This window comes from Balaenoptera ricei, chromosome 1 (assembly GCF_028023285.1).
Source record: "Balaenoptera ricei isolate mBalRic1 chromosome 1, mBalRic1.hap2, whole genome shotgun sequence".
Taxonomy (NCBI): domain Eukaryota; kingdom Metazoa; phylum Chordata; class Mammalia; order Artiodactyla; family Balaenopteridae; genus Balaenoptera; species Balaenoptera ricei.
This window is the reverse complement of record NC_082639.1, coordinates 81,441,449-81,459,420: the sequence shown is the minus strand read 5'-3', so window position 1 is coordinate 81,459,420 and position 17,972 is coordinate 81,441,449. Positions and strand designations below refer to the sequence as shown.

Sequence of the window (17,972 nt, the reverse complement as noted above, 5' to 3'; positions counted from 1 at the left end):
TATGTGTTCATAAACTTTAAAAGGTTCTTATTCTTTGATGCAGTAATTCCGTTTCTGACAATCAATCCTAAAGAAAGAATTATGTATACACAAAAACCCAAATGCACTTTAAAAAAAAAATCACAGCATCATTCATAGTAGGGAAAAAGAGAAAAATCCAATTGTCCAGAAAAGTGTTAATAAATAAAATCATAACACATCACTTACATGGACAATTATACAACACGATCATAGCATGCAAAATATACACCTAGAGTTTTTTTTTTTTAAGATTGAGAAAAAAACACTCCAAAATATTACTAGTGGTTAAGCTAAGGTAGTGGGATATGGAAGTGTGTTTTAATATTTTCTTTTATTAACTTTACAAGTGTTCTGTCACACAGCTAGTCTACTTTCAGCAACTCACTCATTTAATGCTGTTTCTGGGCTTGTGATGAGCAGCGTGCCCGGGGGCAAGGTGGAGGTGGGGGGGGGGGGTTGGTTACAAGGTTGCAGCAGGAGGTGAGGAAATGTGTTCCCTCTCCTCTACCAATCAAACTTAGTTATCGGCTTGATCTCCCCCATCCTTATCACTCCCCAAGGCTCTAACAGGCACATGGCTTCTGGCTCAAGGCTTTTGCTCCCTGTGCTGGATGTGGAACTATTAGTATGGTTTGGTGGAAAGAGACAAGATTGGGAATCAACAGATTTGGCTGGGTTTTAAAAAGCTGCTAGTTATCAGAACCTGGGCTTCTTAAACCACTGGTGTCCTTATGCAGAAATAGAAACGACTCTAATGTCTGCCTCTCAGAAGTCCCAGCCTTTCCCTCTCCTCCACGCAGCCAGTAAGCGGCAGAGCTAGAACACCCAGTGGGTTGCATCTGCCAACCACGGGTCCTTCTGTCCTTCTCCCAGGGAGTTGTCTCTCAGGGAGAGTCTGGGGATATCCATGAGGCCTGATCTTCTGAGCCTCGCAGCCTGCCTGAGTTTTCCAGAAGCCTCAACTCCCACCTTGCTTCCAGGTATGGAGTCAGACATTCCCTGTAGCAGAGCTATGCTTTATAAGTAATTTTTTAAAGTTAAAATATATAGGCTTTACTGTTTGAAGTGTTTCATCTGGGGTAAACATATGGTAAAATGATCACCAAACATCTTGGAGGAAATGAAAAAAAAAAAAGAAAAATAATTTTACATTTTCTCTCTCGTTACATTTTCCATTCACCAACTAAAATCTACTTTTCTTTTTCCATGAAAGTTCACGCTGGGTATGTTTCTATGAAGAGTCATTTCATGCAGCCCACACATAAGATGACACTTTATTCAGTCAATCTCTTCTTAGGAACAATGTAAAAATATATATGTGGTGAGGTTAACAAATTTTCTTATTTGAACTCTGAACACCAAAGCTGACAGCCCCTCCCTCTTCAGATGTTTGAAATCCTTTATGTAAAAGTTTAATTTAGATTTTTATAGTAATAGAACATGTTTTATAATGTGACAAGATTTAAATATATCGGTTCCAAAATGTTTATTAAAGGAAAATAGTGTTTCTCTTCATGTTTGAAAAGGTTCTGAATATTAATACAAGATTGGGTCTTACTCATGGCATAAGTCTTATACTAATTTTTTTATCTCCAAATTTCTCCTTTACCCCATTTCCCAATTTTTGCATATGTTGGTAAAAAAGCATTACCCACTTTCCATAAATGATGATACCATCAAATTTTATTGACTTATAGTGTCATTTGAATTTTATTTTGATAGCTTGCTACTTATAAGAGTGGAAGGGAGACAAATATATTACCTAACATTTCAAACATTTCAATTAAGGCATCACGGAATTATCACTCTGCATTTATATTCCTTGAATTCATACAATTTAGAAAAAAATATATATCTCTTATTTCTGTCTAACTTCACCCACCAAAACAGCTAATCCAAAGACAAAAATTAAATAGTTTTTTAATAGCAAGAGAACAAAACCATAGCAATATGACAGGGTGTGGCCACTGTCTAACAAATACTTCTTGTGCATAAAATAAAAACCAGTTCTATGTCTGGTCTTTTATCAAGGTCTAACTTTTCCATAGTTGATTTTTTTAACCTTTTAACTGTTTGCTAAGTGATATGAATTTTTTTGGCTTGTGCATTACACAAACATGCTATCCAAAACACTTTTTCTGGGATGTATCAAGAGCCATAAAAAATATTCATTGTTGGATCCAGAAATTCCACACTTAGAAAGATATTCTAAAGAAACAATTTAAAATGTGGGCAAAGCTATAGCCAGAAAACTTATCACTGCATTATTTAAAATAGCAAAAAATGAAAACATGCTAAATACTAAGACAGGCATGATTCAGTAAATTATAGTAACCTACTTGATAGAATTCTTTTTATAGCAATTGAGAATGATAAAAGACAATATAAAAGCAAGGAACATGATTGTTACAATTTTTATTTAAATAATTTTTACTATAAAATAGTTTTTTGTTCAATTAAAGAAAATCTGAAAAAATAAAGAGAATAGAAGAAAGAAATATTATTATCCAGTGGAAAAAACAGAATACACATTTGTATCTGTGATATGATTACAATTACTTTTTTTTTTTAAAGAAGCAGAGCAAAAATATTACGTCTTGGGTTTCTTCTTTTCTTTATCAAATTGTATCTAATATAATTTATAATGAAAAATATATTTAAAAAATAAAGCACCACCTTCTTATAGACAAAATCTCTTGTCTGGTTTACAGAGGAGCCTCATGCCTAGTCCCGTCCTGTGATTTTTTTTTTTTCTTTTTACTGTGTGTATTAAACATTGATTTTACTCTCAATATCTCTCCCACAGCTACTCCTCAGCCAATAGCTCATGGTATTGGATACATGGGAGGCATTTCTTGTTTTAAAGATGGGTAAACTAAGTTCTGAAACAAGTTAGTTATTCATTTAACTTCTCCCAAATAAATCCATAGAATATCTAGAAATGAAAATAGATCCTTGATTCATTTTTTTCCCCTGACCTTTGATTAAAAAAAAAAAATCCAAGTCCCTGCAAATTGCTGTCACAAAGTTTACTTATGCAAAGTTGAACAAATTGAATCAGGACCTGGGACAAGGAGGTTAAACCTAGGACACCTTCACTGGGAGCATTCTTCCATTCTTGGTGCCCAGAGGATCCTGTGAAGAGTAGAAATCAAAGGACTGCTCCATGGTCTTGCAAGATTGGTAGGTACTCTGACTTTATAGATGAGAAACTGAGGCTGGGAGAGTTGAGCTAATTTGTTCAAGGTCACAGGGCTAGTAACTGGCAGAACAGAGATCGATACCACGAATGACCATCGACAAAAAGTGCAGACTTCTCCCCTCCTGATAGCATCGCTGTGAGGATCAAATGATGCAAACATCACAGAAATGTATGCTGGAAATGGAGGCATCACCCCTCCTCAGGATCACCCATTCTTCCTGTGCCTCCCACAAATAGAACAGAGATGGTAACTGTAAAGCTTTGTGAAAAAAACAAGAGACTGGTAATATCCTGTTACAATTTTCTTTTTAAAAATGTCTCAAATCTTTGGTTGTAAGGAAATTCTGATCTATGAGATGCTGCTTGAAATAAATGAGCCATTGGCCAGAGCTTGGAAATGTTTGCCATATGAAGAAGGTCATTTGTTATTTGGCATCTGTAGATACATTATTATTGTTATTTAATAATAATTAGTAAATTACTGATAAAATTAGTAAATTTAACATCCTCTTTTGGGAAAACCAGTATTTATAGAAAATTATGCCCCAAGCCTACATTCTGCTTACCATTATATCCAGTTCCAAAGGAATATTTGGGGGGAGGGATTCTTCCTAAATTTAAAAAAGTGTACTTTTCGGCGGTGGGGGGTGCTTACTCTCCTCACTCTCCGTTTAGTGGTAAATGAGAGGGAGTCTGGAGTAGTGGGAAGTCAGGTTCATTCTATCATCACTTCCAGTCCTGGCTCTATGCTGCCCCTTGGTAAGTTTCTTAACCTTTCTGGGTGTCCCTATTCTGACCTTTCTCCTTTGTCCCCCCTAAGCATGAGAATCACTTTCCAACACTATGCACCTGAGAGATAACCTGATCTCAATGGCTGAATATTTTTAATGTGTATTTATTTATTTGAATTAGTAATACATCCACATGGCTCATAACATAAAGTATGTAAAGGGGAATTCGGTGCCATTCCCCTCCCACCTGCTCCTTTCTGGGTGTCCCTGTCCCAGTCCCCAGTTTTATTTTGCAAACTCAGAGGCTGTGAAGGACAATAAAAAAGAAAAAGAAAAAAACAAAAACCAAGATGACTAGATTTACTCTGAATGAACGGGATTTATTCTAAGGTGATTATTTGTCCCCTTCAAAGTCTCCCCATGTTTTCTGAGACTTCAAACAGCAACACTAAACTACTAACTAATCACAGCACCTTTTCAAGAAATTTTGACTTTGAACTTGCTAATGTGCAAAGGAAATGGTTCAGCCATTTCTCTAGAACTTGGTTGATACTAAATTTTCTATGGTCCCATTTATCATTAAAAAAATTTTGTTTGGTCTTTTTTATGCTGTTGCATAAGATAGAAGGAAAAAAGAAAGATGTGTTTTCTACTGCTTTAAGATTTTTATACCTTAGGCCAGAACAAAGCACACAAATAAAAAGTTTAACAAAATGACCTTAATTTCCCTTCAGCTAATTCAATATTTGTAGTCCTTCTGATTAAGATTGCTTACCTCTGCATTTATTTATAAAGAGTGTGTTAAGCAAATGAACAGTGGTGTAAGGAGGATGCAGTCACACAATTAAGATGCGTGTATGGTCCCACACCTGGCACATAGTAGGTGTGCAGCCATTGCTGTATAAAACGTCTAAATTATTAAAGCACGCTTGAAGCACGGCAATAGTAGTCAAATATTTTCCACAAACCTTTAGATTTACAATGCAAATTAAAAATCATTTTTAAAAAACATTCTCTAAGGACTTTTTTAGCATGACAACTTTGGATTAATCTAAAAAATAGCAAGTTATTTTGCAAGAACTGAGGAACACCACTCCCTTCTCCCGGTATCCGACACTGGAAATTTATTGTGCAGGAAGTAGTGATCAAAATCTAACTCAATTCATTTAGGAAAGTAAGGTAATTATAACGATATCCATCCCCCTTAGTAAAGGGTTTAGGCTTTAAGTACACACCACAGGCCGCACTCTATGGCTCATGACATACAGTCTAGCGTTGGAGGTCGCTGCATTTGTTTATTTATGGGTGAGGTTTTAATTTTTCCTATTCTACTACAATTAATTAGTTAATTAGTGCCATTCATTCATTTACTCAGTCCACAGACCTTTGCTACGAGCCCACCAGGACACAATGCTGTAGATCCACCCCTACCCTCAGGGAACACACAATCCCAGCGAAGAATGACGTTTCAATAATCAGCAGGGTAGTGCTTTTATGGCGCTTTACCGCTCCCCTCCCGACTAGGTGCCTGGGTTGACCTCAGGCGGTGGCGGAGCCCGCGCCTTGGGTACGGCTCTCCCTGGCTTGCCCCAGCAGGGCGGGGTCAGCCGAGCAGCCGCCGTCGCTGCCCCCGCGCGCGCGCTCCCTCCCGCACGGCCTTTAATTTCGCAGCTCCGACCACCGGAAATTAGCCGCCGGCCGAGCGGACTCGGCCCAGCGCGGGCGATCGCGGCGTGGGGAGGGCGCGCCTGCCAGTCCAGCCGGGCGCCCGCGGGACGCGCCGCCTGCGCCCTCTCGGCCGGGGGCTCGGCGCTCGCCCACCTCTTCCAAATTTAACCATTACCTAAATCCGAAGGGAAATGAGCAAACCTCTGGGATTGGGTGTCAAGGTATTTTCAGCCTTGTTGGGCGTATTTATCCCGAAGTGTTTCCACAACAAGCTATTTCGGGGCCGCGGGGCAGGTTTCGCTCTGCGGACGCCGCGGCCACTCGCCGGGCTCCAGGCCGGCGGCACCGCTGGCGGGTGATTCACGGCCCCGACCCGGGGGCGGCGCAGCCCAAGTAGGCAGCGGGGTTGTGGGGGGGTGTCCCGGACCAGATGGGCGGGGAGGCTTCCTCGGAGCTGGGCGCTCCCACCCCCTGCGCTCCAGTCAATCTGTGTCCTGAATCTGTGACTTCTTCTCGCTGCGGAAGTCTCCCAGGAGCCAAGAATAGTTCATTTTCTTTCGAGTCATTTCTAGTGCCTGGGTGTTTGGGCCCTCCGGGTCTCCCCATCTCCCGCCGTCCCGCAGAGAAAAAACGGGGAGGGCCGCAGGGGAGGGCGGCTAGAAAGGCCAGGCCCCCTGTCCGCCTCCTATACCCTTGCGCAAAGGGGGAGCGCGCCCGCCGCCCGACTGGGGCTTGGGGGGCAGGTCTGACAGGGCTAAGCGAGCTACTCCTTAACGCTCAGGAAGTGAAGCTTGTGGTTTTGGGGGCTGAGCTCGGAAGATTAAAAAAGGAGAGAGAGAGAGAGAGAGACAGCGCGGTCTCTCCCGAAAGCAACTCAGTTTGAAAACTCTCGGAGCGCGATACCCGCGCCCTGACCCCGCAGGTAGGTCCGCTGCGCCTCCCTCCCTGGCGGGGGCGGACGCAGGAACTGGCGGGACACCGGCACTGCGGGGGCGACCAGAGGGCGCTGCCAGGTTCCCACCCGCTGCCGGCCGCAGTTCGGGAACCAAAAGAGCTCTATCCTCTTGGTCCCCGCGCGACCCGCACGGAGGGGCTGGGGATCTGGCTCAGGGGGCGCACGCCAGGCGGTTTGGTGGTTCTGCAGGGGAGCGGGATCCACCGGGAAGGAAACATCTGGTGGGGAGGCGGAGGCAGCTGGGCTCAGGAGGCTGCCCGCTTGCGCCTCCAGCTCCCGCCTTCCCAGGCCCTGACAGTGAAAAGAGGCCCGGCCGGCCCGCGTGCGCCGAGGAGGCCGCCCCGCCCCCGGGCGCCAGCTGCTGCGAGAGGTCGCCTTCCCACGCGATCAGCCCTTGGTCCTACCACCCCTCTACCCATTCCACCCTCCCAGGAACGGACAGAGCCAGCCAGGATGAAAAGGAGGCGCAGGGCTGTGGCCTGAGTCGGGAGGTCGCTTCCGTGCCAGTCAGTCCAGACTCAGCGGTGGCGCGGACAGCTCACCCCCTGCATTCCCGCCCCTGTCCCGCTCCGCGCCAACGCAGACCCAAACCGCAGCAGGGCCCTCGGGACATTTTCACCCCATTTTCCTTTTCCTCCGAGCTTCATGGTTGTTTAAGAAATTGGTTTTGGATTTGTGGTGTCTAAGTATACAGCCGACGGAGCAGCTCACGCCGGGGCGCAGGGAAAACTGAATCGGCAGTGCTTCGCCCTAGGGCAGCCGAGCACCCCGAGGCCTCCTGAAGCCCCGACCCTTAGGGGCCGGCCCGGGTACGGGCGGGCAACACCCTCAATCCTAGGGGCCTTCTAGCGTTTAGGACACGGGAAACGTCCCTTGGGACTCAGCTATATGTCCCAGCGGTCTTTTCTCCTAAGCCTGTCCCATTCCTCCTCCGGGGACGGGGACATGGTGGGGCGTGGAGCAAGAACTCGTGTTGATTCCGGAGCGCCAACCGGCAGACTTAGACTCTGTCCTGCATCTTGCTCTGGGAGCCGCACGGTTCCTAGTCCGGCAGAATAAGTCGCGCGAAGCTCAAAGATGAGGGGTCCTTCCCAGACCCGGGATCCCCAGGGCCCTTGTTTCTGAAATAACCAAGACAACCGAGAGCTGCGCTGCCCGAAGAGCCTGCAGCTCGCACTTGAACCCGGCCCCCATCGCCTTCACCCTGAGAGAAAGGCAGATTCGTTCTCCCCAAACCTCCTAGCCCGCCAGGTCCCGCCCCCGGAGCGAGCCCCAGGAAAGGCCGTAGGCGCTGCCCCGCCTCCCCGCCGGGCTCAGGTTTCGACCCCGGGATTAGGTGAACTGATTGGGGGGTTAATGAGAGCGGCGTAGCGGGCAGCTAGCTCCCTCCCAGGCCCGCGCCCCGATCCCGACTCTCTAGCTGCTGCCAGAGCAGCCTGCGCTCTCCCGCGTCCTCTAAACGGTTGGTTCTCTGCGGACTCCAGCACACCGCGCGTTTCATAGCCGTCGCGCGCGAACCCGGCTCGACTTCCCCAGGGCGAGGCTTTTGGTGAGCAGAACGGAAAGTGCTTTTTCCCGGGACTTTGTTTCCGAGGTTAGGTCTCCATGGTCTGGTGTGTTTTGCCCCGATCCCTGCCTGTTCCCTCCGCACCCGCGTCTCCGGGCCAATTTTTTCCCTGCGTGGGGCACAAGTGAGGGGCGATCAAGATCACCGGGAAGCGAGTTCTTCCCGGGGCCTTGATTGGTCCTCTGCCACCTGCTTCCCTACCTTCCTGCCTTCTTTCTCCGGCCTTTGCTTCCCCCAGTCCTTCTGATGCAGTTCCCCCGACCCCGCCCCTCAATCAGCCGTAGGCGTCTCGCCCCTGACCCCCTTTCACTACAGTCTGTAGCCGGCTCTTGGAGGGCTTGGTTCTTTGCCTCAACCCGGTCCGCGACCATCGACACATTCCGCCCTCCCCCGCCCTAAATTGATCCGCGCGTCTACGCCTTTCTCCCCAACCCAAGAGCGGATCCAGACAAGCGGTGTGTGGTCGAGTTGGGGTAACTGGCCCGTTGGGGACTTCGGCTCTCGGAGAGTTTGATTACCAAAACGAGTTTTGCTAGGGAAGGGGAGGGGCCGAGGGGCGTGGGCAGGGCAGAAGGAAGAGGCCTGTCTGAGCCTGGGGACGGGTTTTACCTCTGAGCGGCGGCGGCTGGCTCGCGACACCTGTCCGAGTGCCACCTGGTGAGCGCGGCGCAGCGGGGCCAAGCCCCTCCTCCCGCGGGCCTTCCTCCCTCCTTCCTGGCCCGAGCTTTCTTTACTCCGCTGCCCAGTCCCGGGTCTCGGAGCGTGCTGACCCACGTTTCCACCCTGTTCTCCTCTCGCAGGTCTCCGCCAGACTGGGGCTTACGGTGGGCTGACGGAGGCTCCAGGGACCCTTGGAGCAGAGTGGGGAGCGCGCCCGACCACCATGCCGCGTTCGTTCCTGGTTAAGAGCAAAAAGGCTCACAGTTACCACCAGCCGCGCTCCCCGGGACCCGACTATTCCCTCCGCCTGGAGAATGTACTGGCGCCAGGCGGAGCAGGTGCGGGGCGTGCGCGGGCCGGGCGGGGCCGCTCCCGGGGCCATAGACTCTGTGTCCCGCCACACCATCCCCCAGGAACCGGGAAGGGCGGTCCCGAAGCCCCTTTGCTGCCTTTTTTGTTACCTACCTTTCAGGTTCCTTCCGGGCTTGTCGCCTAGGTGCCAAGGCCTCTCTGCTCCCGCCCTTGGATCCGGGAGGGTTCCGGCCGGGTCTGGGGAGAGCTGAGGGAGCCCAGGTGCCACGGTCTGGGGGGCGCCGCTTCAGAACCATCGGGCCCATCCAGACCCAACCTGAGCCCCTATCCTGCCTCCTCTCCGCAGACAGCACCTCGAGCACAGGCGGGGCGAAGGCGGAGCCCCGGGGTCGTTTGTCCCCCGAGTCTCAGCTGACCGAAGCCCCCGACAGAGCCTCCACGTCCCCCGGCAGCTGTGAGGGCAGCGTCTGCGATCGGAGCTCGGAGTCTGAGGACTTCTGGAGGCCTCCGTCGCCTTCTGTGTCTCCAGGTAGGGACCCGTTGGGAGCTCTGGGGCCCGGGCGGCAGAGACCCCGCGGTGAGGAATGAACCGGAGCGGCTTTGGGCACAGAAATGCCAAATGGATGGCGGAGAGTCTTTCTGAGAGGAGGGAGCTTGTTCATGGGCCCCGCAGGGAGGCATCGGCTTCTCTGGGACAGGGACAGCCTGCTCGCGGGGTCGGCTGCTTGGATCCCAGGCAGTGCTGGGATCCCAGAATCCAGACCCCCGAGTCTCAAACGGAGACCTGGGCAGTCTGAGAGAAAAGTGTCGTTGCCTTTAAAAATTAAGCTCGCTCCCGCGGCGTTGGGCCTGACAGAGCTGGGCACCAAGCGGGAGGGACCGGTCCAGGACGAAAATCTCGGCCCCCCGCTAGGTCTTCGCAGGCGCGGATTGGGGGCCTACTTCATTTTTCGTTCTGCCGGGTTGGCCCGGCTTTGGGGACCCGCCCGTTGGTTTCATTTCCAGCCAGCAATCGAGCTTCGCGCAAACCGACTGCACGTTGGGTGGGAGCGAGTCTCCGGTTCCGGCGGTGGGGAATGGAGAGCGCAGAACAGCGGGATTCTGCCGAGGGTTATTTCCAGATTTAATTTACTAGTTTTAAAAGATACCCCCAACCCCGTCCCACACTCAGTGCGTCGACTTGGCTAAAGAGAGTGCGTCTGGGAGCCGGCGACCCGAGGGTCCTCCTTGGCTGTGCAGGACACCGCCGCGCAAGGACTGGGCACCGCCGGAATCTCCGACGGAAACTCGAAATGCAGCTTCTCACTGAAGCGGCTAGCCTGGGCTGAAGTCTGCGGTGTCTGTGAACAGATTAGTAAATCCGTATGCACTTAGGGAAAAGTATATATTGGTATTTGGTTTTAGCAAAATTTGCATGGGTCGGGGTGCAGAAGGCCGCGAATTCGGAAAGCTGTTTGTCTGGCAGGTGGTGACTAAACCTTAAATTGTAAATTATTCCTCTAAGAAATTCGTGGGATTTTTTCTTTTTTCTCTGTCAAATTATGACAGGACTGGGAATAGGGAGTATTTAGCAAGCCCGAGCCCCCTTCCCACTGGCCCTTTGCTACCTGCATTGGGTATTTAATAACTGAGAAATGTTAACGCCTTCCCGTTTTTTATTTTTTCCTAGACAGATATGTCTCGGATAGGGATAGGGCGGGCCGCATTTTATTGGTCCTCTCTGCCTCCCTCCTTCCCGATTCCGGGAAAGAAAAAGGAGTAGAACACGTAGGGGCCGGGAGAGCGCCGGAGCTGGGCCCTCTGCCCACAAGCTCGGCCCAGGGCCGGAACGGCCGCCGCTTTCTCCTCCCGCGCAGCTCCGCTCTGCTCGGAGCATTTTTGAAGCGTGGCGCGTCTTTCTCTATGGGGCCGCCAGATGTGCTGGTCCAGCCAGAAAAGACTCTCTTAATGCCATGCGCTTCCGCTGACCTGGCACAGAATTTACCTCTCTCCTCACCTGCTGTCATTTTAAGTTTCTGTGTGCTGCCTTGTCGCCTCCAGTGGTCCTCGAGGCCCCAGGGACCCGGCCAGCGTTTGAGCCTGGGGGCTTCCCTGGCACGCTGCGAGAGGCCTGGCGCACCGAGTGCTGCACAACGGCAGGGTGCCTGGCACTTCGCAGACACACCGACTGGCCGACGCCGCCGGGTCTCGGGCCTGACCTAACCGGACGCCCTCTTGTGCTTCCACAGCCTCGGAGAAGTCGGTGTGCCCCTCGCTGGACGAAGTTCAGCCCTTCTCCCTGCCCTTCAAGCCGTACTCGTGGAGCGGTCTGGCGGGTTCCGACCTGCGGCACCTGGTGCAGAGCTACAGGCCGTGCGCGGCCCTGGAGCGCGGCGCTGGCCTGGGCCTCTTCTGCGAGCGCGCCCCGGAGCCAGGCCACCCCGCGGCGCTCTACGGCCGGGAGCGGGCTGCTGGCGGCGCGGGGGCCGGGGCGCCCGGGGGAGGCAGCGCAGGAGGCGGAGTTGCCGGCGGCGCGGGCCTGGGGCTCTACCGCGACTTTGGGCCCGCGGCGGCAGGACTGTACGAGAGGCCGGCGACCGGCGGGCTGTACCCGGAGAGCGGCCACGGGCTGCACGGCGACAAGGGCACCGGCGTCAAGGTGGAGTCGGAGCTGCTGTGCACCCGCCTGCTGATGGGCGGCGGCGCCTACAAGTGCATCAAGTGCAGCAAGGTGAGGCTCCCTCGCGCCTGGCTTTAGCGGCCCCGCGCCCCCGCCCCCGGCCCGCGCCCAGCCAGCGTCCGCGCCCCTCGGCCCCTCTCAGCGGCCCTCTCCCCGGCCCCACCCGCCTCAGGTGTTCTCCACACCGCACGGGCTCGAGGTGCACGTGCGCAGGTCCCACAGCGGCACGAGACCCTTTGCGTGCGAGATATGCGGCAAGACCTTCGGGCACGCGGTGAGCCTGGAGCAGCACAAAGCCGTGCACTCGCAGGTAAGCGCGGGACGCACGGCCGCGCGCCGCCCTGCTCAGGTTTTCGCGTTCTGGCATCTTCTGCTTCTCTGTGCAGCACCGACCGCTCTCTGCCTGGCACCTTTCTCCTTGGACTTCCCCCGACTGCCCCCAGTATCCTCTGCCACGTCCCCTTACTCAGACGTAGGCGTGCAGGGAAAGGTGCGTGGTTGCCGGCTCAGGGCTCGAAGCAGCCCTGGAGTTTGGTGTCACATCATTGTGAGACTCCAGAATGTGATCCCCCCATCATTACTTTGGGTTTGAGAAGGGCTTGTATGCACTCTTGCAGCGGATATGTCAGATTTATTAGCTCTGTTTCTTGGCCTCTTTGTTTTTACCAAATGGCTGTCACTTAATCTGCATTGACCCCTCCTGACTGAAGAAGAGGAATCTCAGCTCATTTAGAGCATCCAGTATTTGTCCCGCTGTTCTTTCAGTTATTCACTTATAAATATTTGTTGCTCAACTTCCAGGTGCTAGGTACATGAGAATCCAGTAACACACCAGGTATCCTTGACAGGATACCCTCACAGAGATTACAGTTTAGCTGAGAGATAGAGGCTATGTAGATAAGCAAATAAGTTCGCAAGTTACTATGACAGAAGAATGCTTACTTACAGAGACCTATTTACTAAAAAGAGTAATCTCCCGTCTCCTTCAACACCCACACTGGCTGGGGGGAGGCGGGAGGAGCCTCTCAAGTGACTGAGGTCTAAGCCTCCTGTTGAGGAGGGTGGAGAAGTGTTTGTAAATTGGTGTCAAAAAAGCAGGGTGGGGATACGTTTTGACCAAGGGGTGTGGAAGTTTGTGGCTGAAAAGTGTTTGGGTTGAAAAAGTGTTAAAGGGGTAGAGGATATGGGTGGGAAGGGTAGAGGTTGGAAATAAATGGGAGGAGAGAGGATAATGGGGCAGGCTATGGGGAAGGGGAGTCTGAAGGAAGGGAGAGCCCTAGCTTTGGGCTAGTGTCAGGTTGGTGGTGAGGAGAATGGCAGCCTAGACCATTGCAATAGTAATGCCACCTCTTTCTCTCCACAGGAACGGAGCTTTGACTGTAAGATCTGTGGCAAGAGCTTCAAGAGGTCATCTACACTGTCCACACACCTACTCATCCACTCAGACACCCGGCCCTACCCCTGTCAGTACTGTGGCAAGAGGTTCCACCAGAAATCAGACATGAAGAAACACACCTTCATCCACACTGGTGAGCTGAAGGCCCCTGGCTTGTAGGAAACACCTGTTGAGGGGTGGAAAGTGGGGGGTGGAGGTCATTGATTTTCTCCCTGAGGCCAACATAATTCACCTTCTCTGTGATATTCTTGCCCCAGAATGAGTGGTGGAAATGGCCTTCCAGATGGAGTTAATCACTGCATGTGTGTTAAAAAAAACAAAAAAAAAAACAAGGAGGCACAGATTCTCTTAGGTTCATTTACGTACGTGGTTCTCCCCAGAGAGGCTTTGATTTGGGGTTATATCTGAAGAACCACTCAGCAGGTCAGCTGCAAGTTTTCTATCCTTGCAAAGAATATTTTCCTCTAGTTTAGCAGCTGCTCCAACTGCTGCCTGCTCTAGGTGAGACATGAAGCTCCAGGGTCCTCTCAGAGTGTTGCTCTAAATGTTTACCTAGAGATTGAGACTTTCTCTAGGGCTACCACCCAGCCTTTTGCGGGAGGGTCTTATGTGTGACCTTTTGGCTGCATTTTTAGGAGTCTGACAGCTTATTCTAACTGAACAAGGGAAAAAATGGTAACTATTACTAGGCTTTTTCTGCTAAGCGCTTTTAAAATGCATTATCTCATTTTATGCTCACAACAACTCAGGGAGGTAGACTACTCCTTATCCCCATTTTAGAGATGAGGAAAGTGAGGCACCTGCCCAGGGTCATATTGCTAGCAAGTGGCAAAGCCAGGACTTGAATTCAGGTCTGTCTGCTCTCAAATGTCTATCCTGTTGACCACTGTTTATTATATTCTATTTTCAAAGCCAAGGGGATTGGTGGATATAGAAAGCTTCTATTCACTTATTGCCCTTTTCAAAATATCAGCAAGTTTGTCATAACAATGATGAGTCTTTAGCCTATTATGATGCTTTATAATGTACAAAGTGCTTTCAAATTTATCTCTTCATTCGATTCTTACTGCCGTCCCATATAGTAGAAGGAGCTGCTCTTACCATCCTGAAACTCAGAGAGATGGAATGATTTACCAAAGGTCAGACTGAGAGTAAATCATAGGGCTGTGGAATGCTCTGGCTTCCAATCCTGAACTCTTTCTCTAACATTTTGATTGTGTGTAGGTGGCAGTTTTAATGCCAGGAACACTCTCTTTAATAGTCAACAAGACATTTACACAAGATCCAGAATTTTATTTTATTTTAGAAGATGAATACTGACTTAAAACAAATTGCAGTGTGTTCCAAACAGTCACCGTTGATGTTTACAAATATGCTTGGGCAGTGTAGATGCCCCCATCAGAAAACCTAGAAAAACATCCTACTTTAATCATGCTTTCTTGCCTGAAATTTCCATGCAACTCGCTCCTTTTGAGTAAAGGTATTCAAGACGCTCACCAAAATGCAACTAGGATCTTGACTGAATGAAACATTAAGCCCTTATCAAACATTTACATTATAGCTAGAATTGGTTTCTCAGATTTGTTTGACCCTAAGGGATAGGATAAGTTTTGATGATTGGTTCCTTATCAAGGAAATCTGAAGCACAAAGATAGAAAGGGGTACAGCAAGAGGAACAGAGGGTTCCTCAAAAACAGACTTCTTCTATTTTGCATTTTTTCCAAGGCCAAACCCTGACTATAATGCCTGCTGAGGCTATTTGGAAAATCATGCTACTTTCCCAAATGTTAAACAGCATATGAACTGGGGGGAAAACAAACCCTTTTCTATTACTTATTTAAAGGTATTTTATTTATTTATTTTTGGCTGCGTTGGGTCTTTGTTGCTGCGCTTGGGCTTTCTCTAGTTGTGGCAAGCGGGGGGCTACTCTTCATTGCGGTGCGTGGGCTTCTCATTGCGGTGGCTTCTCTTGTTGCAGAGCACGGGCTCTAGGCGCCCGGGCTTCAGGAGTTGTGGCTCGCGGGCTCTGGAGCGCAGGCTCAGTAGTTGTGGCACACGGGCTTAGTTGTTCCACGGCATGTGAGATCTTCGCAGACCAGGACTCGAACCCGTGTCCCCTGCATTGGCAGGCGGATTCTTAACGACTGTGCCACCAGGGAAGCCTATCTGCTATTTATTAATCTATGGTGAAGAGTCGCTGGTATATAAAGAATCCTGTGATTAACCTCATAAAAAGAAAGTAAAATCAAGACAGAAAAGGATCAGCTGCCTTAAGAAATACTTTGTGACCCAGACGTGGATTTTTTAAAATAAGACTTCTAGAAATGCCCATGCTTTCAAATACATCCTGTTGTCCTCCAAGAGCAAGAAAGAAGACAGGCTCACTGGTCCATACAAACCAACACTCACTTGGAAACTCAGATTTGAAAACTTCCTCTCAATTAGAACAGAGTCACATGGTTTGAAAGACAGCACCCCAGCCCCTTGCGCTGAACATCTGCTGTGGGAGCTCTCTACTTCTAAAGCCAAGGGAGTCCTCCCAGGGCGGATTCAGCTGCGTGTCTGGGGAGGGCACGTGGCCTTTGCTCTGTTTCCGTTTAGCAGGAAACCGTTTGAGGCCTCTGGCTGGGAACCCCCACCCGGCGAGTCTCCCTTTCACCTGGTGCACCCCTGGCTTCCCGGGACTTGCACTGCCACACACGGCACCCTCCAAGCTGCTCAGAGGCCCTAGACTGTGGTGCAGCCAGCCGCTGCCAAGAGCTTGCGGGTCACAGTGAGTCCCCTCTAGCTCTATCATAGACTCATGCTTCCTCCCCTCCCCCTTCCATCCCTGTAGGTGAGAAGCCCCACAAGTGCCAGGTGTGTGGCAAGGCATTCAGCCAGAGCTCCAACCTCATCACCCACAGCCGCAAGCACACAGGCTTCAAGCCCTTCGGCTGCGACCTGTGTGGAAAGGGCTTCCAGAGGAAGGTGGACCTCAGGCGGCACCGGGAGACACAGCATGGGCTCAAGTGAGCGCCTTGGCCGGCTGCAGGCGCAGTTAGGCACGCAACACTACGGAGGGCAGCCTCCCCACTTGCCACCAGCCACTTCCACAGATCCCACCAAGGTGATCCCCCTTCCCTTTTCTCCCTGGAGCCGCCAGAGGGGATAAGTTACCTTTTCGAATTTCAGCCTGGAGTGGGAACCAAATGACTGCCTGGGTATGGGACTCACCGAATAGGCTCCTCTACATCTGAAGACTCCACGTGGAGAGGCAATCAGATAAAATCTCGGGCCTCACAGTCCTTCCTATTCCCAGCCCTGTTCCACAGATAGGAAGGTCCTTCAGGTTTCTTCCCTCCTCCTTCTGACCTACCCCAGATACTTGTGTGGAGGAGGAGGAATCATCATTTACAAGGTAAACATATTAATGTTTTTATCTGGAATGAAGAATGAGTGTTATTTTATTGTTTTCCTTCTGGGGAGTTTTTTGACCCCTTCTTGTTGGGTGCTGCCTATAAAGGTTGGAGGAATCATTTCTTCCACTGGGAGACTGGTTCAGAAACTGATTTGGGAAAGGGATTTCATACTTTTGAAATTACAAGATACACTGTGGATCCTGCCCCAAGAAGGAGCAGAAGAAAAGTCGGCTTGGTGAGGAGAAGAGATTAGACGTCCTCCCTCCAGGAGGCCTGTGAAGGCTTCTTCAGAAGAGGTGGAAGCACAGAGCAATGCCTTTGGACAAGATTGTCATCCATTCATTCAGCAAATGTCTATTGACCACCAGTTACCATGGTTTCAGGCCCTATGCTAGGTACTGGGGAGCCAGAGAGTAAAGTCTCTGTCTGCCTCTGCCCCACAACTCCGAGTAGCTGGGTCTATTCTCCCCCCGCCCAAAGGAATTCTGAGAAGGTAAAACAGAATCTTGAAACTTCCCTTCTGACTGTTTGGATTTTATCAAACATAAATGAAAAATAGCTGAACAGATACTTCAAAGATTTTTGTGTATATTCAGTTTTTTTATTGTTAAGCTGATATTTTTAAGATGTCTAAGCTAGCAGGCATGTGAAGGCTCTGTCTTCAACTCTTTGAACCCTCCATGTGTACCACAGAGGAAAAAAAAAAAGTGGTGTTTTTACTATGATGAAGTTTGTAAATGTTTTTAGATCTTCTGGAGTGCATTATGTTTGTTAATACATATTTATTAGAGTGATGTTTTAAGTTAATAAAGTATTAAGACTCTTACATATTGCTTTTCATTTAGGCAGGGAATTTGGGAAAGAACTTTGTTTTGGTCTCTAGGGGCAGTTGGCACTGAAGGAAACTGGAGCAGAGTATAAAAGTAAAGCAGACAAGCTAACATCCAGAAGAGAGTAAAATCCAATTGCTCTGGTTTTCATGTGCTTTTTTCTTTTCTTCTGTGCCTGAGCTCCTTCTTTCTTAGCAGAAGAACTAGGGATACAAAAGTAAGTTCCTACCTTGCCGAGTCTCTGATGTCCTACATGTACATGGGCTTTTTATTCTGAGAGTTTCAGGTTTTTTGTTTTTGTTTTTAAACAGGACAGAAGGCTCCCAGATGAATAAAGGCATTACGAGCCTTAGGTCTAGAGACTGAGTCTTAGTCACGACTCTGTCACCAACATACCATGTGACTTGGGCAAATCCTTTGACCTTCCCGATACTGGTTTCCTTCACCATACAATGAAGATATGGTTCTGTCATCACAATCCGAACCTGACTACTTTGATTCTCTGGAGACAGAGGGGAAAGAAAGTATCTGAGACCGATTAGCTGCCTCACCTAAGGCAAGTTATAAATC

General features: G+C 49.7%; 1 protein-coding gene across 1 annotated transcript; it reads left to right on the top strand.

Annotated features, from left to right (window-relative positions):
• The first annotated feature begins 8,997 nt into the window (after positions 1 to 8,997).
• Positions 8,998 to 16,186, top strand: GFI1 (growth factor independent 1 transcriptional repressor). The gene is made up of 6 exons (XM_059900122.1): positions 8,998 to 9,142; positions 9,463 to 9,645; positions 11,345 to 11,826; positions 11,948 to 12,085; positions 13,139 to 13,304; positions 16,008 to 16,186. The coding sequence occupies exons 1-6, from the start codon at positions 9,028 to 9,030 to the stop codon at positions 16,184 to 16,186; spliced, it is 1,263 nt and encodes a 420-aa protein (XP_059756105.1). The 5' UTR covers positions 8,998 to 9,027.
• The last annotated feature ends 1,786 nt before the right edge of the window (positions 16,187 to 17,972 follow it).